This window comes from Haemorhous mexicanus, chromosome 6, assembly GCF_027477595.1.
Source record: "Haemorhous mexicanus isolate bHaeMex1 chromosome 6, bHaeMex1.pri, whole genome shotgun sequence".
NCBI lineage: Eukaryota > Metazoa > Chordata > Aves > Passeriformes > Fringillidae > Haemorhous > Haemorhous mexicanus.
The window spans coordinates 39,057,783-39,084,418 of NC_082346.1; the positions used below are offsets into that span (position 1 = coordinate 39,057,783).

The 26,636-nt window shown below is 39.6% G+C and overlaps 1 protein-coding gene and 2 long non-coding RNA genes across 7 annotated transcripts in view; 2 read left to right on the plus strand and 1 right to left on the minus strand.

Annotated features, from left to right (window-relative positions):
• Window positions 1-1,961: 1,961 nt before the first annotated feature.
• On the minus strand, window positions 1,962-11,844 carry LOC132329131 (uncharacterized). The gene is made up of 3 exons (XR_009486972.1): window positions 8,450-11,844; window positions 4,616-4,692; window positions 1,962-2,843 (listed from the first exon to the last, which is right to left on the minus strand). It is a non-coding gene; the product is annotated as an uncharacterized LOC132329131 (long non-coding RNA).
• LOC132329130 (uncharacterized) lies at window positions 2,753-4,965 on the plus strand. Its single transcript, XR_009486971.1, has 3 exons — window positions 2,753-3,517; window positions 3,650-3,721; window positions 4,283-4,965. It is a non-coding gene; the product is annotated as an uncharacterized LOC132329130 (long non-coding RNA).
• Window positions 11,845-11,941: 97 nt separating the features above from the next.
• The window catches only part of NUBPL (NUBP iron-sulfur cluster assembly factor, mitochondrial), a 156,723-nt gene continuing 142,028 nt past the window's right edge, over window positions 11,942-26,636 (plus strand). For 4 of the 5 annotated variants that reach the window (XM_059849881.1, XM_059849884.1, XM_059849885.1 and 1 more), the window contains exons 1-3: window positions 11,942-12,110; window positions 13,008-13,155; window positions 16,655-16,689. In XM_059849881.1, coding sequence (XP_059705864.1) covers window positions 11,970-12,110; window positions 13,008-13,155; window positions 16,655-16,689 — 324 coding nt within the window. In that variant the 5' untranslated portion in view covers window positions 11,942-11,969. Of the gene's footprint in view, window positions 12,111-12,298; window positions 12,446-13,007; window positions 13,156-16,654; window positions 16,690-26,636 lie in introns of those variants that run through there. The other variant, XM_059849883.1, reaches the window with a different exon arrangement.

Genomic DNA, 26,636 nt, shown 5'->3' on the forward strand with positions numbered 1-26,636 from the left:
GTATGAAGTAGCTCATTTTTTGTTCGCTGTACGGTATGTTTTTATTCAAACTCAGCTAATTTTATTTAAAGTACCTTCTGTTCATTTACTTGAAAGCTGTATCCCCAGACTCATTAAGAAGAGTTTAATGAGGTAGAAATCCATTCAAAATGAAAGGGTTTTCCATATATATTTGCAATATAAATTGATTGTTAAGGAAAATGGATTTTGCTACAGTCTGAGCAAATTATAATAACCAGATTATAGAGGGCTATCGACAGATAAGGATTTTGATTGTTATTTGCTGCTGTGCCATTATTTACACCAGGGTATGATGGAGAACATTTATTCATGTGCAAGTTTCAATACAAATGTCTGTGAAACATTGCATAGAAAAAAAGAGTATGACAGCATTGTTTGTGTATGGATTCTTGGTGGGGTTATGTTGTATTTTCCTTGGGAAGCCAAGTAATTCTGTTGCACCTTGAATTTCTTTCATCTTACTGCCTTATTCTTAGATTAAGGGCCTCTCTTTTTAGGCCAAGGAATGATAGTAAAATTTTTGGATAAATTTTAGGCATGGATTTGGATTTGACTGTGGATTTTATATTAAAAAAAACCCCACCTCCTGACATCTAAAGCATATATCCATGCATAAAATATATTGGTATTTTTATCAGGTACTATATAAAGACATTTTTTCTTCATGTTTTGGATTTGACAGTTGTCCCAGAATATTTTCTGTATCCTCTCTGCTTGTTGTCACTAGATCTGAAAGTAGGTATTTTGAGAATGTCACCCAGAAGATATTTCTGGTTATTTTCAGATCATTTCTCTTTCAGAGGGGCAGATGGCAGTCTCACAAATTGCAGTGGAGGTGTGTTTTTCCTTACCCTTTGTGGGAATGGTTAAGTATTTTAAGTTCAGGAAGTGTTTGGACAACACTCTCAGGCATATGATGTGATTCTTGAGCTGTCCTGTGCAGGGCCAGGAGTTAGACTTGAGGATCCTGATGGGTTCCTTCCAACTCAGCATATACTGTGATTCTATGCATATTTGGAACAAATCAAGAGGTGGGTGGATGCTGGAAGGAAACTCTGCTTGTGTGGGGACTCAGCTTTCTCTTTGTCTTTCAGTACCAAATGATCTCAAATGGTTGAATTCTTCCCTGGGGATGGGATTTTTTTTGGGGGGGGGTTTGTTGTTACTGTTAGGTTTGGTGTTGCATACCATTTGGCAGTGGCAGGAGTTGACTGCACCTTTGAAGGGACAAGATGTATCTGGGATGGTTTTCCTTTGTCTGTGGTGTATGAAACATGATCAGTGGTCTTTCATGGAGCTATCACATCAACAAAGTTGCCCCTATCTGTTTTGAAGAGAAACAATACAAAGGTGCAGCAATGCTTAGATAGCAAAGATACAAAGTAGGTTGCTGGCAAGGGTTATATCTTGGTAGAACAACCTCCTTTGGGACAGATGGAGCTGAAAGGCTCCAGGTGTCAAGGGAAGAATTAGATAACATTTCATTTTCTCCATTGCCAAATTTGGAACTCTTCCCTTGTGCAACAAACCAAAAAATTTCAATCACTTAGAATCATTTAGTAAAGAATCCTGGGTGGGAGCCACAATTGGTGTGAAGGGTGAGACAGACTGTGCCAGCAGTTCAAGATTGCTGTTAAAAGACTCATCATCAGAGAATGGCCTGGAAAGTAGAATTTGCAACAATGAATTGCAAATTTCTATCACAAGGTAAAGATATTTCCACAAAATAATTTGTAAAATGGGATTCATGTTGAAATAAAGTACAATTTTAATTTGGCTGTGTTGAAACAATAAGTCAATCATCAAAGAAATAAAAAAGATATTCCATGTCTTTAGTCCAAGATGTTTAAACTGCCACAGAACAGCTCAGAATGTTAGTGTGATTTGTTCCTGAAGGGATATTTATGATCATAGATCTTGAACTGAGTCAAATCCTTCACTTTCTGTTGGAGAATGACCTCCTTTTCTTCTCTTTTTCTCCCAATTTACTTATTTTGTTCCTCTTTGTGAGCTACTCGCCTTAACAAAAATAGCACAAATAGGTTCTCTGGCTCCTATATTTGGTGATTATTTTTTGTAGCCTATTTCTCAGTGTAGTTCAAGACCCACTTAAGCCCACTGCCGCCTCAGAAATGTTAGCTGAAATGCTGATTAGCTGGAAGAGACAAGGTACTGCTCAACAGTGGTGTGGGTGCAGAGAGGATTAGCTGGTGGTGTCAGAATAATTTTACTTCTAGTACTGACTTATTCAAAGTACTGTCCAGAGGTCAGGAGCATGTCTGGCTCCCAACCATCATCCTCCTTCCTCCAGAGTTATTTAAATAAGAAAAGCAAAAAGGGCATGAAGAATTTCCCTAGTACAAGTCAGACAGCAGAAATGAGCAGTCTTGTCAAAGACCGCAAGTATGGCACAATGCCTATGCAGAGCTACCAGAAACAGCTCTCCAGAGAAGAGACAGAGTGAAGACTATCATCCACTTTACCTTCTAAACTACCCCCCAGGTCTGTTCAGCATTTGGAAGAACCATTGCAGACTTCTGGGGAAAGTTGATAAAGGAAGATGGTACTGTAGTTTTTATCTTTGTGCTTTGTACCATACCTCTGAGGAAGGTTATGGCTTCTTCAGCTCCAGTTCTGTATCAGAATTGGTCCACCTCTTTAGCTCCAGTTCTGTATCAGAATTGGTCCACCTCTTTAGCTCTTCCAGCAGAGCCAATTTAGTGTCCCCACAAATGTCAGAATTGTTTGCAGTGAAGGCTGGTATTGCTGTTGTGGAAGTACAGTTTTGTGATTTGAGCAGTTGATTATATCTGCTAGTTGTGCTTAAAGAAAGTAATAAAAATTTAATACACAATTAAAAATAGATTAGTGTTTTGTTTAGTCCTTCATACAATTACAAAACAGACACTGAAATGTGTTTAGCAATCAAAAGTTAATTAAACTTCTGAAAAAAGAAAACCAGATTCAATGTGAAAGCTGTGTCAGATACAATTACTGGTTTTTATTGTGACAAGCAGAAATTTGCATCTATTAGGGGAAAAACGTAGCCAGATAAAAGACACACAATCTGCTTGCTTACTGTGATTGCCTAAAGGAAGTAAGAACAGTGTTAATCAGTTTCTTTCTCACTGGGCCTGTGACATTTAGCTGCTCTATTTTTACCTGCTTGGGTGTCTCCTGAACCAAATCTTTGTCTGTATGATTGACAGGCATTGATGTTAAAAGGACTTCTGTATGGTGCTCCAGTGGAATCAACAGAGCAGGGGGGCTGGCCTACCTGCAGTTCGTGCCATGGGGTCTCACTGTAACAGGGTGGACTGCTTAGAAGCAATATGTTTATTCTTTATTTTCATGGAATTTAGCTGATCCCATATGCCCATTATGCTCTTTCTTGTGCAGAGCCACTCTTGAGTTTCAACACCTGACTCTTAAGTCTGGAATTCAGAGGGAGGCTAAACAAAGTCATGAAGCCGACTCCATGAGGAATCCATCAAAGGTCAGCAGTTTTCTGCCTTACCATTAGGAATGGTATTGCCAGATCCAGGTGGATCCCTGCAGGTGTCCACCTGGATCTGCAGGGATCCACCACAAATGTCATATGTCTTGCTTCCCCGATCTCTTGATTTAGGAATCTAGGTTCTACACAGCAGGAGCACATGAAAACAACTTGGGTGTAGGACAGTACTGACTCAATGGCAAGGTAAGCAGCACCCTGCACTGAGCTAGAAAAGCATAGCCTTGTGATCAGAGGGCCTGGAGCAAACAGGGTTGGAGTAATAGAGCTCAGTGACAGTCAACAGCTGTACAAGCTGTTTGCCATCCCTGAGCAAGCTCAGTAAGGTTACCCAGGCCACCCGTGACCAGTCAAAGCCAGCTTCAGCTTCCTGTGCTCTGTATGGAGCTGCTGACCACACGAGTTCAGAGCCTGGCACTGCTCTGGCGGGTGGGGGTCTGGTTTGCTTCAAGACTCTGAGCTAACCCATGCCTGGCTGATGTAGATGGTGTTGCAAACTGGGTTCCTCCTGATGGAGGAGGTATTTAGAACAGGCACAATAGAGCACAGTTCCTACATTCTTTATTTTCCTACCATCAGGGTTGGTCTGCTGCATCATACTCCTCTACCCCTCCCATGTAAAGGAATTAAAGTCTGCTCTACCCATGTATTGCTTCCTCACTGCTCTCTTCACCTTATATACACTTTTGCAATAGCAATTAGTACTACAGGATGGAGTTGTGTTATTTAGTCCCATTTCTTTTTCAGCTTCAGTGAGAAATTTTGATGCTAACATGAGGATGTTGCTATAGACAAAGATGCGTCAATATCTTCTAGGATCTGAAACTTGAGCTTCCATGTTTTCAGTAGATGCCACATGTAACATCAGAGTATTGACATAAAGCCTCACATTATTAAAAATGGACATGAAATGAGATGTGGCTTTTTCTGTTCCTTTCACAAACACTATGAGAGTCGTTTATTATTCTCTCTGTACCTGGAGGACTCCTTGCCTCCAGTTACTGTTGAGTATGCAGGCATAATAAGGCTGCATGTCAATTTTTTTTCATTTATATGGATGACTTTCAAAGTAAAACTCACCACAGCTTCAGGCCAAAAGCTTTCTCCTTGAGTCACAGCTCCCATCATTTTTTCCCCTCAGGCATACTGATCCATAGCTAGTCAGGGAAGCATGCACACAAATGATAGGTCATTAGGAAATTCTCAGAATGGCAAACCTCTGAAGTCAGCCCAAGTGCTATTTGCCATACATCATGATAAAATTTGTGAGTTTGAGGAGGCACTAATTATATGCTTGGTCTGCCATTTATGAGTTGTTGGAGCTGTTGTTTTCAGAACACAGCAACCTCTTTCACAGCATATTTCAGCAGGATTGCCAGAGCATGGCGAGCCAAGCAGGGATTGACAGATTTTGGCATTTTATTCCCTTCAATGAAAAAATACTGCATTGCAACACAAATTGATACCTCACTTTGCTACAGTGCAACATCATATACTGATACAATGATGTTGATCTATGGGCTTTTCTTAAAATTATATTTTGGGAACTCATTTCCCTTAGAACAAATGGCAACTGTAAGATTTTAATTTACCATCAGCCTTTGGTTTTTGAAGGTTTCTTTCAGTAATACAATAGTTAAAAAAAAAATCCTTTCATTTTATATATATATATATATATATATATATACACACAAACACACACACACACACCCACACACACACACCACTTTCATTATTTTAACCCACATACATAAAATGTAATCTTGGGAGGAAAAAGCAAATGTTTAATACAGTGAGCTAAATAATAAAAGATTATAAATTCTAATGAATATTCATGGAGTCAAATAAGATAATAAACATGTCAAGAAATTATGTGGCTTCCTGCTATGACTTCCAGTGTAGATTAACATGTTTCAAGCAGTAGTGTCAAAAATTGTTTTTTTATTTTTAATTTTCACACTTTCTCAAAGCACCAATTTTTTAAATGCATGTTTCTGAATTCATTTAGGATGATACTACTAATGTATTACTAGATAGCTCAGAAGCGTTGCAATGATAGGATTTTTCACATATTCTTTGATTGGTTTATGGTTTTTTTTAAGCTGCCAAAGAGTCACAGTTTCTTTCTTTTACAAAAGATGCTAAATTGCTGCTACAGAATGGAAGTGAAACACTTTATCTTCAATATTTGAAGTTATAAAAGAATAGAAAAATAGTATTTGGTATAACTTTTTCTTACAGAGCTTTTTATTTCACAGATAATTCTTGGAACTGCTGGAGGCTTACATTTTTATGATTAACAGAATAAAACAATTACTCTAACTTAGGATATTTTAATATCATTTACAGATGTTTAATCTTTCCTTGGATACTCTGTTGCCCATAGGACAAAAAATGATCATGTCTTCATAGTAACAGACCCAGTGAGGACAACATCCAGATTTAAAAATCCTTCATTTTGGTGCCCACAGATAAATTCCAGCACATATGACAAATTCTAGGTCCTGTTACAGAAAACACAGATCTAAATAATGCAGTCTAGAGCTTGGAGAACGATTCAGCTCAGTTTCAGGTGAACCTCTAGGCTACATCTGTACTAAGAATCATCAGCAGGAAATACTCTTGGCTATTGCAACTCATCTTTACTCCCTGACATAGTTTTGGCCAGGGCTTGCTCACTAAGAAAAATATTCTGTTCCTGGTTCAGCAGTTAAGAACCAGTTAAGAACCTCTGGCTCAGTGTAAAACCGTGGAGAGTTACTTAAATTCACAGCTGAGGATGGACCAGAGGATTGTGTTCCAAGAATCCGTGCTATGGCTTCGCAGGATGGAGCACCCGCAGTTCCACATGGCACTGCTTCATACAGGGGGCACTGACAACCCAGAGTGTTCTTGGGTCACAGTTATTTTCAGCTGAGATTGGTCCTGGCACAAACCTCTGGAGCAGGCTGCTAGAATGGAGTAATGTCGTCAGAATTGCGTAAGAATTGTGTACACACCCCAAGTTTATTGGTGCCTTCTGAAATTGCACTGCTACTGCAGGGATTTATGAGATAAGTATTGAATGTCTATGAAGCAAAACTGAACTGGTTTAGAACATTTAACCAGATTTTTAAAATAATTACACAAAACCAGTAAAAATTGATATAATGTTTCAATCAGCATCATTGATCAAATAAGATTGATTTGCTACATAAAACTTGTTTAGGCTCAGGGTTCTGATGTTAACAATAATGTTTCCTGTAAAACAAGCTTGTTACTGAGAAAAATGAATGAAGAGCAGAATTAAAATAATTTCAGAGACTGAAACTGTGAAACTCAGATCTGTAGTGTCAAATGGTTTACTGAAGCTTTTAGGAAAGTCACCATCTTTTTTTTATTCTGTATTTGTACACTGTCTAAAGCAACAGGACTCTCTCTGCCCCTGGGACTCTTATAATAGCAATTTATCCCCCTTACTAAAAAAAAAAAAAAAAGAAAGAAGAAAAGAGAGAAAATGTCAGTCTTCCTTCAATGTTGGTAAAATATATGGCAAACAATAGGAATAGTTTCAAAACCTTTGTTTTTATCTTCAGGTGTGAAAATACTGTTAATTTGTGTTAATTCCATTCATGCAGGGACTATCTCTATATATAAGGTAATATCTAAGGTACCTAAGAAAAATTATGTGGCTTTGTTACAGAGGGGCATATTCAACAAAAAAATTCCTTTAATTTTCTGCACCACTTCCTAAAGGTTGGAAAAATTGCTGTAATATAAGCTGCATCGTCACTGTGATGTGATTGTTATTATAGAAAGCAATATTAACCTGAAGAACTTGATGACTGACTTCAGAAGAGTCAAGTAACAATTTAAATAAGGTTTTTATCTCTCCTTGACTGTGAAGGACTGCATTGTTTAAAATTCCACAGGAAAGCAATATATAAACTAAATTGGTATCAGTTCTTTGAGACCTTCTTTCTCCTTTAGTGAAACTGAATGAAAGCAAACAATTTCTTTTCAGTTTTAGATTTGGCAAAGCTTTCACATAGGATGAAGCTACATATGTGGTCTTATATTTTTTGGCAATACTATTACACATGTGTATACATGTACACATGATAAAGAACAATTATTCAATTTTTACTGTTTCTTGTATGTTTTCTTTGTGCTTGTTAAAGGTATTGCATTTTCAAGTACTGCCCTACATAATAAAGAGAAATTTCTTCTTAAACTAGGAAATATTTAATATGAAAACTCAGGTAAACCTGTCTTGTTTTGAATGGGTATTGATATTAGAATCTGTTAAAATCCCTTGAGCCAAATTTACTTTACAACAAGTGGGCATAACTGCTTCCATGCAGTAATGTCAGTGATGTTGACCTTGGTCTAAGCCTAGCAGGAAAAAGACTTTAGAAGAAAAATTCCAGTGAATGACGTAATACCACAACACAGAAGGACTCTCCTCATATATGCCTGCAGTTGTTTTCTCCTCTAATGCCTGAAATTCCCTATTTACACATTTTTGAGATGTGCCTTGTGGATGTATCTGCAGCCTGTTACCCCCAGGTATGCCACTGTGCCTCAGTGTTTCAGCATTAAGTAAAGCAATGTGGAAGTTGGTTTAACTTCCATGAGGAGCACAGCAAAGATAAAACAAAGAACTCACACCAGTAGGCATTTTGGCTTGGATTATTCTGCAGCCTGAAACAGTTTGTCAGCCCCACAGAGAATGCTGTTTTGGCAAGAGCATGCTCTAGCATGGTCTCAGAGCTGCCAAAGGGAGGAGGTGGCAGCTATCCTGAGACACAGTGAGGCAATAGTGGCTGAATCAAGAGGTATTGCTAAGAGCCCAAGGCTCATTAACCAGGGCAGAGCTCTGAACCAAGTAATGATCACCATGAGACAAAAAGAGATAAAAATCATCATTTTTACCTTATTTACTTTAATGGTACCAGGCCAACCAGACAGGGGGGAAAAACCCCAGAATCTGAGACTCCCATGCTGCACACACTCTTCCTAGTATGACAGTGCTCATAGGAGTCTCAGCATGAGGGAAGAGACGAGAATGTTGACTCCATGTTTCAGAAGGCTTGGTTTATTATTTTATGATATATATTATGCTAAAACTATACTAAAAGAATGGAAGAAAGGATTTCATCAGAAGGCTGGCTAAGAATAGAAAAAGAATGAATAACAAAGACTTGTGTCTGATTGAGACAGTCTGGACAGCTGGACTGCGATTGGTCATTAATTAGAGACAGCCACACGAGACCAATCACAGATCCACCTGTTGCATTCCACAGCAGCAGATAGTTATTGTCTACGTTTTGTTCCTGAGGCCTCTCAGCTTCTCAGGAGAACAAATCCTAAGGAAAGGATTTTTCAGAAAATATCATGGCTACATCCTAGTATGCAGTGGTATACCTCTGTGGCCAAAGGTTGCAGGCCTGGTCATGAAGCTAAAATGACCCCTTGGTTCTGAAGAATCTTTCTTTTGCCATTCTTTAATATACTTTCTATCTCAAATTGTGTCTGAAATAAATGGCTTATATGAGGAAGAGTTTGCAGTTACTATGTTATTAATGTGGTACTATGCAGACAACCAGAAATGAGAATGGATAATTTTTTTTTTTAAGTCACTTACATCCTGCTGCACACAAACCAACCTAATTATCTACCAATCATTTTTCAAATGTTATTTCATTTTTCAATTTTGGAGTTATTTTGGCAAGAAATCATTCTTAATTGATTTTGGGTAGAGAAAAAATATATTTAAACACAAGACAACCTAATTTCACACACAAATCAGTTCTGTTTTTATCATGTTATTGTTCAGGTTGAATAGCAATTTAGAGTCTATGCAACATTTTCCTACATTTACTCACAGAAAACATTATCAATTTGCATTAAAATTAAATATTGCGTTTTTCATTTTGTTACACTTTTGAAAAGTCTGAAGTGGAATTTTCTGAAAGATGCTGAGATTACCTGTAGTTTCCATCAAGACTGATGTCTGACAGTAAAAATTTTGTTAATTTTTGGTTGCATTTTCCTAGACTCCTATTTTACCACTGTATGTTGTGTTGTGTGCTGTGCAATAATATACCAGTTAAACAACACAGAACAATATTTTCAAATGTTAAAATTTAAATGCGAAGCCAAGAGCAATTGTGAGAAGTGTACAATACACTTGTAAAATTTTCTTCACAGTTAGTAGAGACAGAAACACTACCCAGTCAAACTGCAGTGTATTCCACTAGAGTCAAGGCATTTTGAAAATGTCTGCTGTATTGCTGAGCAAATTGATTCCCTTTCTGATGGCCAAATACATTTCATGCTCATACTCAATACAACCTACTGCCAGGTTAGCTATCCTGCTAACAGGGTAGTTAACAAACAAGTGCTAGAATAAATTATTAAAACTAAAAATATTGAGGATTGTTAGCTCAATTTTAGCTTGTGCTAGATCAGCTTTACAAAACCCCACAAAAGTATTTGCATATTAATGTTGTCAGTGTTGGAGCTATTGTCAAAATGAAGAAGTGAATTGTACATTTTCACCATGTTCTTTTCCTGCAAAGGCCTTGAAGTGACCCATATCTCAAGTGTGTGCCTAGCCGTGATCCCGCAGTACCGGCTCCGTTGATGTGACCTGCATGCTATCTTGCACTTTAACACTGCCTCCAACTGCTCCAGGCAGGAAAAACAATTATGCAAATTAGCTGCAATGCAAAAGGTAACATGATTTCCAGGGGCAGTGAAAAAAAGCCCTGGAGTCTATATCATAGTTTCAAAACAAAGCAGCTTGTTAGTTTTCAGGGTTTTTTTTCAGTTTAGTTTGACAGTAGGGTAAATGATTGGGAAAGGATTTGACCTCTTCAGGTGTCTGTGGACATGCAAAATACAGGTGTCTGTAGATGGGCAAAATACGCTCATGTAGGTACATCAAAAATGTAGGCCGAATGAGAATCACTTCAAGGATAGGAAAAAAACCCCTATTTTCAGCATTTTAATTTATGTGTCGTAGCTGAGCACTGGAACATGCCTTTGGAAATGGTGGTGTTTAGCAAAATGCCTGATTAGAACTTTTAATAATATAATTTAAAAAGAAACATTTAAAATGTTGAAAATTCTGCTCACTGTGAAAGAGAAGAAATGTTTATTATAATAACACTTTAAACTGATGTAAAATCCTCTGATCCATTACACATTATGACCGACACCAACAAAAGACTCTGTCTACACACTGTATTTTATATTTGCAAACTAATGACCAGAAATTGCTAAGATCTGAATTATTTCTATAATATCACTTGGCTGAAAAGGGACTATTCATGGAATTGTAAGAGCAAATTATGGCAAACCAATCTAATTTCCCTCCACAAGGTTGTTACAAGGCTTGCAGGTGGGAGAGAAGCAGGAGATGATGTGTGTCTTAAAGTTTTAAGCAAATCTCACATGACATAAGGAACTTTTATTGTGTGAGGGTAAACTGGATGGAAGATCAAAACTGTCACCAGAACAATGATCAGTGCCAAACAATAGGACAAGAGGCAATGGACAGAAACTGATGCACAAGAAGTTCCACCTGAATTTAAGGAAGAACAACTTTATCGTGCAGATGACCTAGCATTGGAACAAATTTCTGAGAGAGGCTGTGGAGTCTCCCTCACTGGAAATATTTAAGAACCATCTGGATGTAATCTTGTGCCATGTGCTCTAGAATGACCCTGTCTGAGCAAGAAGGTTGGACTAGATGATTCAACTTGACTAATTCTGTGAGTCTCTGTGCTTTAGTATTATTAAAAAAACCCAACTAAACAAAAAATCCAAAGCAAAATAAGCAAAAAACCCCACAGGTGGCATCTGTCTCGGCTACAGGTCTTTGTTCTTTTACGTAATGATCCAAAGGAGGAAATGGGATATATTTATAATATTTGTTGAGGACACAAACCAAGACGGGACCGAGCTCTTGCCCAACCATTTTGCGGGCCAAGATGAGAATTCAGAAGCCACCGACGAGCCGAAGGAGCACTGCAGACAGATAGCGCCAAAAAGAGCCCTTGTGGGGTCAACTGCAGCATAATGAGGAATTAGCTCGAAGCAGTTTGCAACGCGTGCGGTCACTCGGTGCTGATCCCGCGGCCCCGGTTTCCTTACAGACAGCGGCAGGGATCTGCTTTCCGCGCTGCTGCTTCCCAGTGCCGCCGCTGGCGCGCTCGGCGGGAGGGCAAGGATCGCTTCCCGCAGCTCCGGAGCGGCGGCACCTCTCGGCGCCACACCCTCAGCCCCGCAGGCTGCGCGCTGCCCCCGGGGCTGCCGGCAGCCCCAGCACCAGCAGCAGCAGCAGCAGCAGCCGGCGGGCGAGCGGGCGGAGCGCGGCACGGCGCGGGGGGCGGGCCGAGGCGCGGCCGCACGGCGCCATCTCAGCGCGCCCGGGGCGGCCGCGGGCATGGGAGGCGCTGCCTGGCGCTGGGCGCTGCGCGCCGCCCGCCTCCTGCACGGCGCCGGCGGCGGGAGGGCTCCGGCGGTGCGGCGGGGCGGCCCGGGCTGCGCGCCTGCCGCTTGCACCGCTTCGTCCGCCGGCTCCGCGGTGAGTGAGGCGGGAGCCGCGCCGTGCGTCCCGGCCGCCGGGGCGGGAGCGGAGCGGGGCGGGCGAGGGCCGGGCTGGGCTGTCCCTGTGCCTGCGGGGCTGCCCTGGGGCAGCAGTTGGGACGGTCCTGCGGCAGCCGGTTCAGCAGCTGAGTCCCTGCGGGAGGGGATGCGGCCGCTGCATGCGTTGGCGGCGGGGGCCGGTCTGGGGCAGCGCCGGGCCGGGAGAGGATGGATGGGCTCTGCCCGCTTGTTACCCGGACTCGCGTGAACTCCGTGGGAGCAGTGCGCGGCACTAAGCGCCCGTGGCAGTACCATTGTGCCAGCCGGCAGCAGGTGGGACTCTGCCTGCCGGGATGCTCGGCTCCGGCGTCCAGCCGTGGGGGCCCCGCGTGTGGCTCTCCCGCGGCAGGAGCAGCGGAGCGGGGCGCGCTCCAGCGCCCGCACACGTGCGGTGCCTGTGGCACGGCTCAGGGCAGAGACAGCCCTCGGGCAGCGCCTGCCCTCCGCACCTCGGGTTCCTGCTCCTTCGCTGTTGCTGTATTTGGTGTGCCTGAAAAAACTTTACCGAAGGTACCGCCTAGTCTAGTCTGTTTCACAAAGCTTCCGACTTTAAAGCAGTGTTTTGGTTTATTTCAACGCATTTTTTTTTTTTTATTTGACTGTTAAGATCAAGCATATTTAAATGTTGCCAAAAAAATATGTGACTGGTGTTATTTTAAGTTGGCCCAGTCCTTGCCTGCCTGTGAAGCAGACTCCCTTTGGGAGAGACCCTGCCCCTTTTTCTAGACAAGTGATGGAAATTTCTCAGTGTGCGTGTAGTTTCCCTCCTGTCGGCTTTCTCTGCGAGAACTGCAGGTTGGGGCACATGCATTCATTTGCTTTTTGGTTTCGTTAGTCCTCAAGCTCTGGGGATGAGGCTCTGAGGGACAAACGTGCTCGGATCCTGTCACGAGGGCTGCCTAAGCAGAAGCCCATCGAAGGAGTTAAGCAGGTGGTGGTTGTGGCTTCTGGAAAAGGAGGAGTTGGAAAATCAACAACAGCAGGTAAGATTTCTTTTTTTTTTTTTTTTAATAATTTCCTTTGCATATTTTCTAGTATTTTGTATGGAATATTTAGGTGCTTGTGTCATTACCTTGTGATTGGGCTTCATCTCTGCCCTTCATCTCTGACGAGTCCTGTTGCAGCCATTGAAAATTTACTTGGATACAGAAATCTTGGCTTTAACTTAGGTGTGAATTAAGCTTTGAAATCATATTTTTGTAATAGTGCAGCACTGTCCTGAGACATCGAGGCATCTTAAGAGGTGATGTAGGCTGAGGTGAAAGGGATCATGTGTTAGTGCAGTGACACTGCTCCTCCTTCCCTGGCTGCTTAGGTGTGCCTATACAGTACCTTTCTCTGTAGAGGATACTAATATTTAGAAAGTTTCCAGATCAGGACTCTGTTTGATTTTCTCTACTACTTATGAAGGTGTTTTATAAAGAAAAAGTGTACCAGTACTTATAAACCACATAAATTGATCAGAGCCTTGTGAAGTACCTTGAACTCTTCTCTCAACTCTACCATTAGGTTTTGAATTAATTTTTCTGTAATTTTTTTCTACCACCTGTTCCTAGGTAGTAGAATGAGACAGTACATGGATTAGCAGTACAACAGAAATTGACTTGAACTTAAACAGATGACAGAATGCAAGAATATTTGTTGTGCCAACATGTGCAAAAAACCATTTGTTGTGCCTTCTTGGAGTGATTGAGGGAAGAATGAGTGGTATCATCAACCTGGACTTCTGCAAAACACTTGGCAGTGTCTGCATGACATCCTTGTCTCTGAACTGGGGAGACTGGGAGTTGATGGATGGACCACTTGGTGGATTAGGAATTAGCCGGATGGCTGCACTGCGTCCTGGTCTGGGTCCCCCAACATAAGAAGGACCTGTGAGAGTGTGTCCAACAAGTCCACATATGATCAGAGGATTGGAGCACCTCTGCTATGAAGACAGGCTGAGAGAGTTGGGGTTGTTTAGCCTGGAGAAGAGAAGGCTTCAGGGAGACTCTTAAAGAATCTTCCATTAATTAAAGGTGGCTTACAAAAAGGAAGGAGTGTGACTTTTTATGTGGGCAGATAGGACAAGGGTGAATAGTTCTAAACCAGAAGTGGAGAGATTAGCTGCTAGGAAGAAATTCCATACTCTAATGGTGGTGAGGCACTGGAACACATTGCCCAGGCAATGGGTGGTTGTCCCGTCCCTGGAAGTATTCAAGGCCAGGTTAGATGGATTTTGGACAACCTTGGAAGGTGTCCCTGTCCATGGTGGGGGTTTGGAGCTGGGTCATTCTTAGGGTTGCTTCCATCCCAAACCATCCTATGATACTATGACACTGAAGGTAAAGTTCTTGGAAAAGATCTCTGTAAAGTGTTAGAAATGTGTTTAAAGATCTCTTTCTTAGCATCTAGACTGGAGAAGAGTCATCCTTTAGTTGAAGGATGTCTGCTGTTCGTCTCCAGGTGTTGTGAATAACACATGGAGGTAGCTCTTAATGTGTAATTTTGGGGTTTGTATTTCAGCCATGCTTGAAACAGACTAATTGTCTAATAATTTCTAGAACAGATTAATATGATATCTGTACTAAAAGTAACTGTTCTTAAAAAAAAGTTTTTTTTTTCAATTTTAGCTATTGTCTATCCTATACATAGGATACACCTACCTGTACAAAGATGTGCAAAACAGTTAAAACTTGTATTTCTTAACCATCAAAAGGTGTCTCATTATAATACATAGACTTCTTGTTGCAGGTTACTAAAAATACCAAATACCTGTTCATCAATTGACAGTTTACAAAATGAGCATAATTTGAAAAGCAAATTCAGATTATTGCTCATGTCTGCAAATAAGTATCTGAATTTAAGTTCTTGTAACTGGCATCTGTGTGCAATTTCTGCATAAAATTTAACACGTGTATAAATAATACTTACAGCTGTGAGTTAATTCCTGTGCATTTAAAAATAAAAAATCAGGGTTCAACAAGCATTAAATAAGATATTGGAAATGTAAATGAAGCATTTACATGTATCTGTAATGGACAGCCTTTTAAAATTAATATTTTACTTTGCAATATTGGGAAAGAAATGTATATTCTTGTTTACTACAATGAGAATAAATTTCATTGCTCAGGTTAATAACTGAATGTCAGATAAACAAAAGTATTGCATGGCATCATTACTGAATTATGTACTTAAAATTATATTCTTACTTGAGATTTGTGGGGCCATGTTTGGTGACCATTCTGCTGATGCATTTTGAGAGCAGGAATTGAAAAGAAGGGTGACCAGTAAGCACCTCTAATTCCTAAAGCACCAAAGGAATTATTATCAGTCTTGGGGGTATGTCAGAGGGCCTGTGAGGGCTTTTTTTTGTTGTTGTTGTTTTTTTTTTTTTGTTTTGTTTTGTTTTCTCCAGTATAGTTGTTTCAGTTGCTCTGGATTTCCATTTCAGGAAAAGAGTGTCTGCATTCTGGTCAAATTTGTCAGGGTCATTCCCTGACCTGTTGAATAACTCATTCTGTTTATTGCATATGGCTTTCATGTTGTAGTCTCTGTTGCTTTCAGTGCTTTTTCGTCTTCTGGAATCACTGTAGTCAGTGATTAGAAGAAATTATGTTACTGGCACAATATTTTTGAATACATTTTTAAACAGTTTGATTAGTTTTTGTTGCTTCTATTTTCTATACCAAAGCTTTTAGGAGGTCTCCCAACATAACTGAAGCTGGTGAGCTATTAAAGATACCATTTGCCCATGCTGTTTAGTTATGAGAATTAAGTACTGATGGAAATGTAAAAGCTTTAAACAAATGGTGTTTTTACTTGCTTAATCTCTCTTTGTCTGGTTTGTGTTTTTTTTTTTCCTGTTTTTTTTTGGTTTTTTTTTTTTTTAGTTACAGATGCTTTCAGGTAGATGTGACTTTGTTTTCTGACATAAAAATCAAGTGAAAAGCATGCATTACACCTTCTTCCAGAAAACATCTCTATTCAATATATGACAGGAAATAAAAAAAAAAGGATATGGTCATCTTTTTGGTCACTTGTTTTAATAGTTTATATCAATGCTTACCTAATTTCTAGTTTTATGAAAGTTCACTAGAGAATGTGAAGGTTACTGATGGTAGTAATTTAGTTTTATAGTATGGTGTCCAGTTTCAAAAATGGGTACTTCCAAAAGTTTTTTGGAATGTTATTCTTTGGCAAAATACTGAGACTGTATTATTATTTTGCAGTGTCCTCTAGAAACTGCAAGTCTTCAAGTTTTTGCAGATTAGCTTGAGTTTGTTTGCTGGTTAACAAACATGGACTGAAATGTAGGTGCTGCTGTCACTTGAACTGCAAATGTTGTAGAGATGCAAGAGGCTGAGAACCAAGAGATGATGTCATTATTATATGTGTTCTATTTATATTTTCTCTTGTTAGCAGTGATAACATTCTCAATATTTAGGAATTAAGTTTTCCTGCACTTAATGTTTTTGTTTTTCCTCCTCTTCTTTCTTACAGTAAATATAGCCCTCGCCCTAGCAGCAAGTGATTCGGTAGGTGAACATTTAATTATCAGCCTTAATGTGAAATGTGTGTCATAAATAAAATGATTACTGCCGAGGGCAGTCACATACATTTAATGTAATTAATGTTTTTATTTAGTTAATTTCTAATTTGTTTTTGGTGGGCTTTTGAGTTTCTGTCAGTTTGTTTATATTTTATCAGTACCATGAGCAACTTAGTAGATCTCATCCTGCTTCTGGGTTTGGCTCTGTCTATCCCTGGTGTCTTACTGAGTTGAATGGCAATTCTGGAAGGATGTATAGATGTCATAGAGAATGCTTCTGCATGTTGGAGACAATAAATAGTTCTATCGCTTCAGAACACTGACTTGAAAAAAAATAGGAGTTTTTGCTGAATAGTGTCCAAAACATTTTTTTTAATAGCTCCACAGATTTACTATTTCTGGAGAAATTATGTACAAAAATACTTTATAAACAGCTAAGGCAAAAGACCCCAGAAACTATGTATCTTTCCTAAAGCTTAGAAATAGAATTTTTTGAGTGATTTGCCAGCTCGGTATTACTAAAACTGTTGCCTGGACTATAAATAGATGGTAGAAACCATTCAAGAGTAAAAACCACAGGTGTTTGTTATGTCCACCTGCTGCTGTAGACTGGGAGTAGTTCCATTGTGCACATTATTGCCACACAGATAAACTCAGAAGCAAGCCCCCTTTGCAATGGGAGGGTTTATGATGCTGGCTTTGTACTCATAAAACATGAAATACCAGGTGTACTCAAGTACTTTAATCAGGCAAATGTAGCATCTTCTTGTTCTAAAAGACAAGTAAAACAAAAAACAACAGGTAGGAGTGAGGGCTACATGCAATCTGCAAGCTTCCTGGAGGAATTTTGTAAAAGATTTAAAAATATTTCCATAAACTCAGTCATGTTTAATAAGAAGACTGTTTAAAGCTGTTATATGAGATATGTACTCTTTGTGATGGCATCTGATCTTCTTATTTCACAGTCTTTAATTCTGTATTTTAAATAGGCTGTTGGAATAATTGGATCTCAGAGAAAAATCTGTCATCTTGAAAGCAAAACTGCTTAAATGGTTCCTTCTAATCAACTTTAAAACATGGCATTTGCTCTAATACTTTTGCAAAAAAAAAAAAAAAAATCAGTCTGCAGTGTGATCTGTGCTGTGGGATGGTCGTTGAGTAGCTCCATGGGTACCATCTCAACCAGTTGCAAATAACTTTCTGTAGCAGTTTACGTGCTTTTAAGATGGTGTCTGATACTTCTCAAACATGCAGTTTTGTGCATTTAAAAATATATTTAGATAAATTATCTCTTAGTAATTCTGACATACACAAGTTTTGGGATTATGCCCTTTATTAGGAGTTCTGATGTTACAATTATGTGGTGGTGTGTGAAGTTGGAGGCCAGCATCTGGTGAATGTTAATCAATGAAGAGCCACTGAAATTGATGAAATAGCTGTGAATTGTGTGAACTTGTTAGCAAGCTGTTACTGTGGTGAAATGGTGCATTGATATAGTTACAAGTTAGAAAGTATGAAATTAAGGTGGAATAAATAAAGAACTGTCTTGTTGGTTCATGTGCTAATATATTTCTTTCTTCTATGGTTTATTTTCCTTAAGATAATTATGGCATGCATCATGTTTATGTTTAACCTTTGGGCTTGAAGTTGTTGGTTTGTTCATTTGTGTACTCACATTGATTTCAGTTCATTAATTTTGTGAAATAAGATTTTAAAATTAGAATCTCTGTGACCTTGTTGCAGGCTGAAACTGTCCAGTGCTCTGAATTCTAGAAATCATTGCAACTTTCAGTTTTGTAATGGTGAATGAAGTAAATAAATGAGGAGGTTGTTTTTCAGAGTCCATTGGTGCCTCCTGCTGTATTTTATAGTGAATTTCTTTGTCCTCAGGTATGCAGCAATGGATGCCTTTATTTTACATCTAGTGACTATTGATTGTGCCTCACCTTGCCGTGGTTTTTGTTTCCTTCATTGCTATTGTAAGTTTGTCTCTTTCAGAAGAAGCATTAATGATTGTTAGTAGATCAGAGCTTCAGGAGGCCCCTGCAACTTCATTAACTGCCCTTATGTCTCTTATAAACAAAACACAAATTGATAGAAACTGATCTTGAACTTGATGTACTGCTTAAAGGAGGAAAGAAAGGACTTGTGGAGGAAAATAGGTCATCGTGACTATAAAGGTCTGTGCTTCCTTCATTAGTCTGTGTTACAAGTTCTATGCTTGTCACCGGTGTTCTTTAAGATAAAACAGGTTACAGACTATTGAAAACAACTGTTATCTTGTGAGTGAGATCTGTGAAAGATGCACTCCTCTAAGAGGAGATTGGATTAGAGTAGATTCTTGCTGCTTTCAGTAACAGCTGTGACATCTTGTTGTTTGGTCTATCATAAGTTAGAAGATTACCAGTCAAAGTTTAAAGGATTTTTTGTCCTCTAGATAAAAGAAAACATCCTTCCATCTTTTAAAAATCTACTTTCTGTCATTAAAAAACTGAACAAAGCCCCCACTATTTCTACTGATGTATTTTAATTTTTTTTTTAACATGGCAGCTTTTTCAGTTATTGTAGTGATGGCCTGAAATACTAAGCCATCAGCAGAGCCTTGGACATTGTCGTGGTCACACAGTGCTGTTGGCAGAGCTGGGATTAGAATTTGAGAGTTCAAAGTCTTGCATGCTGGTGCTCAGTCTGCTTTGCATATTTTTACCTCATGGTTACAGAGTAAATAATTCAAGACAGAAGTTCATTTAGATGCCTAGATACCATGTCCAAGACAGAGTGGTTTGGTGGATTTTTTTTTTTTTTTGTTTTGTTTTGGTTTTTTTGGTTGGTTGGTTTTGTTTTTTGGTTCAGAGCCAGGGAGGACAAGCAGGGCAGCCTCTTATGCCTTCCTAGCAGTATTAGTTTTTTTTGTTCCCTGGGTTACCTGTTGTACATGGATTAGTTAAGAAATATATAAGCTCTTGGGCCTGTACCAAGGCCTATAAATCTATACCGTGTTCTTTTTGTGTTCAGAAATAACTTAAAATTTTACCCTTGTGATATATTGATAATTGCTTGGTTAGTTTGACAGCTGATTCTTTTCATTCTTTTGATGTACCAGCAGTCAGTTGTGCTCCCCTAGGAGCACTTGGGAAGAATTTTTGGGTTTTGTGCCAGGACAATTCATATTCAGACTAGAATGACTATTTATGAAAGCTGCCTGGCCAGAGACAATTTATTGTAGTAGAAACAAGTTGAATTAATAGATGGCAGCAATAATAGGGTAGGGATTGCTTGTTTATGAACAGAGTATTTTAGTGAGCAAACACCAGCTGTGCATGACTAAGGATGGCACAAATCCAGTTGGGAGGCTGCATGCTTGTGCTGTCACTATGAGGCAAGCTCCCCAGTCAGATTTCCTTTGGCTCGCCTTTTCTTTCGGGAAGATTTACATTTTCACTATAGGATGAAATGTTTTTTGTGTTGTGAAGGACGGAGGAGGAAGCAAAACCATATGGGCCAAGTTAGCGTGTACTCCTAAGTGGCTTCTCCTGCAGTACTGGGGGCACGTGGTGAAAGGCAGCAGTTTTCCGTATTCTGGCGTAGCTCCAGGGGGTTACTGGGTGGTGGTGCAGGCCAGGACCAAAACGGGAGATGCACGAAAGGTGATTTTTAGGCGGGGGAGCGGATTTCCCTGTTTGGCCCAGCCAAGCCCCCGGTTGCTGCGCAGCGCGGGGATGGCGGCCGCGGGCCGGCAGGGGGCGCGCGGGCCGCGGGCGGGGCGCGCCGTGTCCCCCCCCGGACACCCCCGCCGCCGTGTCCCTCCCCGTACACCCCCGCCGCCGCCGCCGTGTCCCTCCCCGTACACCCCCGCCGCCGCCGCCGTGTCCCTCCCCGTACACCCCCGCCGCCGCCGCCGTGTCCCCCCCCGTACACCCCCGCCGCTGCCGCCGTGTCCCCCCCCGTACACCCCCGCCACTGCCGCCGTGTCCCCCCCCGTACACCCCCGCCACTGCCGCCGTGTCCCCCCCCGTACACCCCCGCCGCCGTGTCCCCCCCCGTACACCCCCGCCGCCGTGTCCCCCCCCGTACACCCCCGCCGCCGCCGCCGTGTCCCCCGCCCGTACACCCCCGCCGCTGCCGCCGTGTCCCCCCGCGTACACCCCCGCCGCTGCCGCCGTGTCCCCCCCCGTACACCCCCGCCGCTGCCGCCGTGTCCCCGCGCCCCGCGCCTCTTCTTCTCCCGAGGCAGAAATCTCGCCTGGGTGGGGGTCTGACCGGTATCAGCGCAGGCGGGGAAGAGGTTTAATTCTCGTGCCTATATATAAGTGACAGCATAGTGATGGTGTAGATAGGACACGACTCATCGTGTCAACTCACTACTGTGGTAATAAAATTAATTTTAATTTCTTCAAACCGTGTGTTTAATCAAAACCCACACATTTTGAACATTGTCACTTCTTACTTCTCTTTTTTTTTTTTTTTTTTTTTTTTTTTTTTTTTTTTTTTTTAATATTTGGCTTGTGTAATTAAACAATTTCTCCCCAGGCTAATATCTGCTGCATTCATAGATGGCTTTACAATGCATATACATTTCTTGCTGGTAAGAAAGAAATTCCGTGTGGGAAAACAAATCTAGAAGAATTTAGACAATAATGGGATCCTTCACTGAGTAATAGTAGCATGAAGACAAGTTTTGACTTGTTTTGTCCTCTTCCTGTGCGGCTTTTCTAATTGTTTGGGTTTGATTTCTAGGCATCTTTAACTCTGTTGCATAGAAAATCAGAATTTAATCACTGTAGCTAAGGTCTTCATGCTTGTTTCTTAATGTTGAAAAGTTTCAATAAAGCTGGAGATGCCAGTTAGAATTGATTTGCTTTATTTGCAATAACTTAGCTTCTAGATCAATTGAAAAAAATGAGATAATAAAACTTTAAACATTTTGCTGTTTTTCAAATAAAAATGAATAAAATTAAAAATATGTTTTAAAATAGACCTCCTAAAATATATTACTTAGATAACTATATGCTTAATTTGAAGAAAATTTCCTTTTTCTTTGGTCTGTTTTGAAGTTAAATACCTGAAGTTAAATATCCTTAGTCTTCAAGGAATTGAAAGATAACAGAGAGACTGATGTGAAAGGTGGACCCTTTTTTGTAATAATTTGACATGCTGTGTAAGTGGAGAGGCATCTTGTAGAGATGTGGTAATGCTGGGGATTCTGTTTTGGTAATTTTATTTTCCAAATGGTTCTATATTGAATTTTTTTCTTCAGCAGGATGGATAATGTACAGAAAGGCTGAACAAGGTTGAATTACTGGTATGCAATTGTTAAGAACATTGAGTAGGAGCTAGTGCAGCCTGTTGTGGAAAAGAAGTGCTGGAGAATCCTGTGGCTGGCAGAAAATTGAAAACACTTGACATAAAGGAAAAATGCTTTTAAACCAGCAGCAGATTGAGTGTTTAAAGCAAGTTTGCATTTCTAGGATAGAGTGAGGAAACTGCAATGGTGAGTTTTTGGCTTTAATCCAATTTACAGCTAGGCACTTAAATAGCATGCAGCTGAAAGAGTTAGAGAATTAAGGATTAAATGATGGCTATTCATTGTGTCAGTATGTCAAATGAGGAATCCATAGCCTATCCTGATTTTGAAGTTCCCTTTTGTCCTATGTGTTGCTGCTTGCACTTTGGGATTAGCTCTAAGTCTATAATGATATTAAAAGGGTAAATTGAGAGTCCTGGTGGTGGATTAGGAGAACCAGCTTTAAAGTAACTGGCATCTTCACTTAGCAAAGCTGGAATTTCTGTCTCTGGAGTGGACTGCAGCACTTCTGGTGTAGGAAATTCTTCACTGTATAGAACAATAACAGCTCATTAACCTGTGCCTTTATCCCTCCCAGGCTAAACACCAGGGAGTTCTGGTGGTTGGCAGAGTTGACTTCAAAGTAAAATATGATCTACTAGCATCCGGTGGGAATACATATACACTACCAAGCATGGGGAAAAGTCTCAGAAAATATGAGCAAAAACAAAATTAATGCTGTCAAAGAGTCTTTGGATGTTTAGCAGTAACACAGGCTGTGTTGATTAACAGCTATTTATAGAAGGTTTTTGTGAACTGTTCATTTTATTAGTCTTTAATTAGGTCTGTTCCTCAATAAAACATTTGGCAACTTTTAAAAAAGTGATATCACTGGATTCTCCACTGCACACAGAATTGTGTGGAGGGGTCCTTTGTAATGTGTGAATGAAATTGGTTGCATTTGGTTGAAAATTGGTTACTGAAAAATCTAATTGATTTCGTAGTCAATATTCCCTGAAAAACAGAAAAGGGAACCTACATATAGAAAGTGTAGGGAGGGACACAACAGTTCTTAAGGATCTCCTCAAAGGGCTAAGAGGAGGAAAGATATGGATCATTTTCTCATTAGCATTAATTTATGCCACCTGAACAAGGATTATGTACAGTAACATTTGCCTGAGAGAACAAGCATAATAGCAATTCAATACTTTCTAATCTGCATAAGGAAAAGAAAAGGAGGCAAAATTTATTAGTTTTTTACATGACCTCTGTCTGCCAGGACTTTGGCCTTCAACAACTTCATTCCAGTTCTTTTCCCCCAAAAGAATTACAGCTAAATTCAGAGCTTGAAAATCATTAATTTAGAATACTGCTCTCTTCCAAATCTCTATTACTCACAAGCAGTGGCCAGGTTCAAGAACTAAGCTGAAATTAAATTATGTAGAGAATCTTGCCGAAGAAGGTAAAGGGAAGGATCTTTTTAGTGAGGTTATCTGTGCCTGTAATTTGTACACTGCACAAAAAGAAGCTGTAGAAGTCTCATCTCTCAGGGATATCTGCAAGAATATCTTCTTTGTCTATTGATGTAGCATTTGGTTTTCTTGTAAATACAGAATCTGTACCTGGTAACTGTAAAAACTAGTTTTTGCTTCTTCATGTAGGTGAGAGAAGTTTCTGAATTAGAATGAAAACTTCACTGTATTTTTAATGGGTTAAGAGCTGCAGTGGTTATGTAACTTATAGTACCTCATGAAGAATGTTTGTCAGAAATCTTTAGAGAGGTCTAATGGGCAGGTTAAAATTTTGCTGAGAAGATTAATGATAGTGAAGTAGAAAGAATTACTTAGTCAATCATATAAAAGTAGAAGATGAAGAGTACTTATAGTTCTTTATTCTGTAAAATTTTTTTATGTTCTTGAGGTCACCAGTGATCAGATGAGACCATGATAGTACCAGTACTGCAGAAATAGGAAATCCTAGCAGTAGTTAGCCTGTGCTAGAGACTGTTTACCTACAGTGGGGGAACCTTAAAAGTGTTGATAAGAGGGTAAATGTTTGTGAGTTTTTAAGTAGAGCTTTTGCTGACATAGGAGTACTTCTGTATTTTCATGTGCTGACAATATATTTATTTTTGATTTCATGGTCTCTGCCTGATGGCATTTTGATAAGGATCTTATGCTGCATGAAGAGATCAATGATACTGCATGTTTTTGTATATTTTTTCAAAGTAGCTTCCAGTGACCGTGATTAAATCAAATGGGAATGGTTACATTGTCACTTGTGTTTTTAGTGCTTAAGCTGCAGAACTTGAAGTAAAGCAGCCAAAACTAAGGTCTCTAGAAAATATTTTCCAAGTGTAGTAAACTTGAAGATTGATTCAAACTTTCTTTCACAGCTGGGCAGGTGAAAGGAAAAGGACAAATGTTAACTTGAGAACAGCTCTTTTGAACTTGGTTATTGCTATGCCATCTGGAGGGATGGAATGCTGTTTGTTTATTAGCACAGGAGAGAAATATATTTATAAGGAGAAAATACAGCCATGAGGAGATGGTGGAGTTGCGCTTTCTGAGTCCTTTTCCTGCCAGAGTGCCAAGGGAGGCTATAGCAGTGGTGTGTGCTGCTCTCTGAAAAACACTAAAAAGTAGCAGGGGGACTTCTGTGTGCTTGGGTGTGCTTCAAGTATTGCATTTCTGTCTGTGTAATGAGTATTATTTAAGAATAAAAAGATGCACCGTGGGTATGAAAAGTATATGTATATCAAAACAATGTCAGAGGACATAAGAGGAATCTTAGAGCTTTTTTCCCTCCTCCTTTTTTTCCAAGTTGCCTTTTTGGTTGTGCTTTTGATTCTCCATAATCTATTCCTTCTGCCCAGATGGTTTTCTTTACCTTGTGTGATGTTATGTTGTTTTCTTAGGATTTGTTTTAATACAATGCTTTGAAAGATGTGCTGTTTTATATGAGGTTAGGTTGTATGGGGGGGAAAAACAATTTATTAAAACCTAGTTTAATTTTTTCATTATTGTAACTCATGCATCTGGATTATATTTCACACAGCATGAGAAGTATCTGGTAATTCTGATTAACAGTTTCATGTGGTAGCATCCAGGTGTGTGCATATTATTTCTTCTCTTGGGTATTTAAAACATTGTAAATGCTGGAAGAAATGATCTGGACTGTACTGTGCATGTCTTAAAAAATCCCTTGGTAGCTGCCATAATACTTTTCTGAGATAATTAAACCTTGAGTAAAGGGTTATTGGCATTCTGGGGATGTTTACATACTGCAAAAGCAGGGATATTTGGGAGAAAGAAAACCATAGCTTATTGGGCCAATGCTTTCTGTATAAGCTGCTGCTTCTAGGCATAGTGAGCTCTACTTACCTACCATGTTGAATTGCTTGGTAAGGAAAAAAAAAAACATGCCTTAGGCTATCTTTAGTGAGGTTTTGTCAGTGATTTAAAGATTTCTGAAAGACCTTTTTCCTATAATCCTGTAGAAAGCACCAGGCTTACAGGAACACTTGTGCTTTTGTTAACATGGATCGTAGAAACTTGAGAATCTGTCTTGTCTTCTTCTTGAAGACAACAATTTTATTGAACAATTTTATTGATATCCATATCCATGAAAAGCAGTGCATGTCAGAAACAGGCACTTTTCTTACTTTTGAAGAAGTGTGTAAGTTTTTTAGAGAAATGGTCAGGTTTATTGTATTAGCTTGGTAATTTAAAGTAGTAGCTGAATTTGTAAAGTCCTATAGGATGTTCTTCTCCAGTGTGGACCTATTTATTCTTTCGTCCAGGAAATTTTGTACACTTAGCTTGTGTAATACAGATACAGATACAGAAGGTGCAGTGCTGCTGACTCCTAGGAATGAGTGGCCTGTCGTGGTGAATACCTGATTGTGTGTGACTAGAAGGTCAGAAAGTCATTCTAATTAATTTAGGTCATCTTAAATCTTTAGTCCCTTTGGTCTAAAAGTGAAACTCTGGTGAGTTGTGAGATCATTGCAGTCAGAGTCCTTGCATGAGGGGGAAAATCCTCAGGAAATTCAGGGGAAGTATGTCATCAGGTTTAACACACTGTGTGGGTTTTTTAGTAATTACTTGCTGTCATTTGGGAAGGAATTAGGTGGAACAGACTGTAGATGATGTTTTGATGGGTTTGATTAGCTGCTGACACAGGGACTGAATCATGAATCTTTCTAAGCTGTTAAAATATGTATTTGTACAAGAACAAAGAAGCTTTAGTAGTTTGTTTTCTGTCTTTAGAGTCTAACATAAATATGGGTCTTTTAAATGTTTTTGGAATTGCAGCTTTCAACAAGGCAAGAAGAAGAATTTGTTACAGTAACTCCTGAACGTTTCTCTAATAGTTTTCACAAGACATCATAAAGAAAGTGTTTAAAACATCTACATTAAGTAATCCATATAATTATATATACTTTGCTCTGTTTTGCTAATAAAAAATATATTGAATAACTGAATCAAAATTTGGTTGATTTTTGCAGTAAAAACTTATTTTTTAAAGTACATAGTAGGTCAAGTATGATAATGCTTTTTCTTAACTTATCTTTGTCTTTCCCATCAAAATTGTGATAGCAAAATGACTTAATATAAGATACCAAATTAGGAAAGCATCACCCAAAA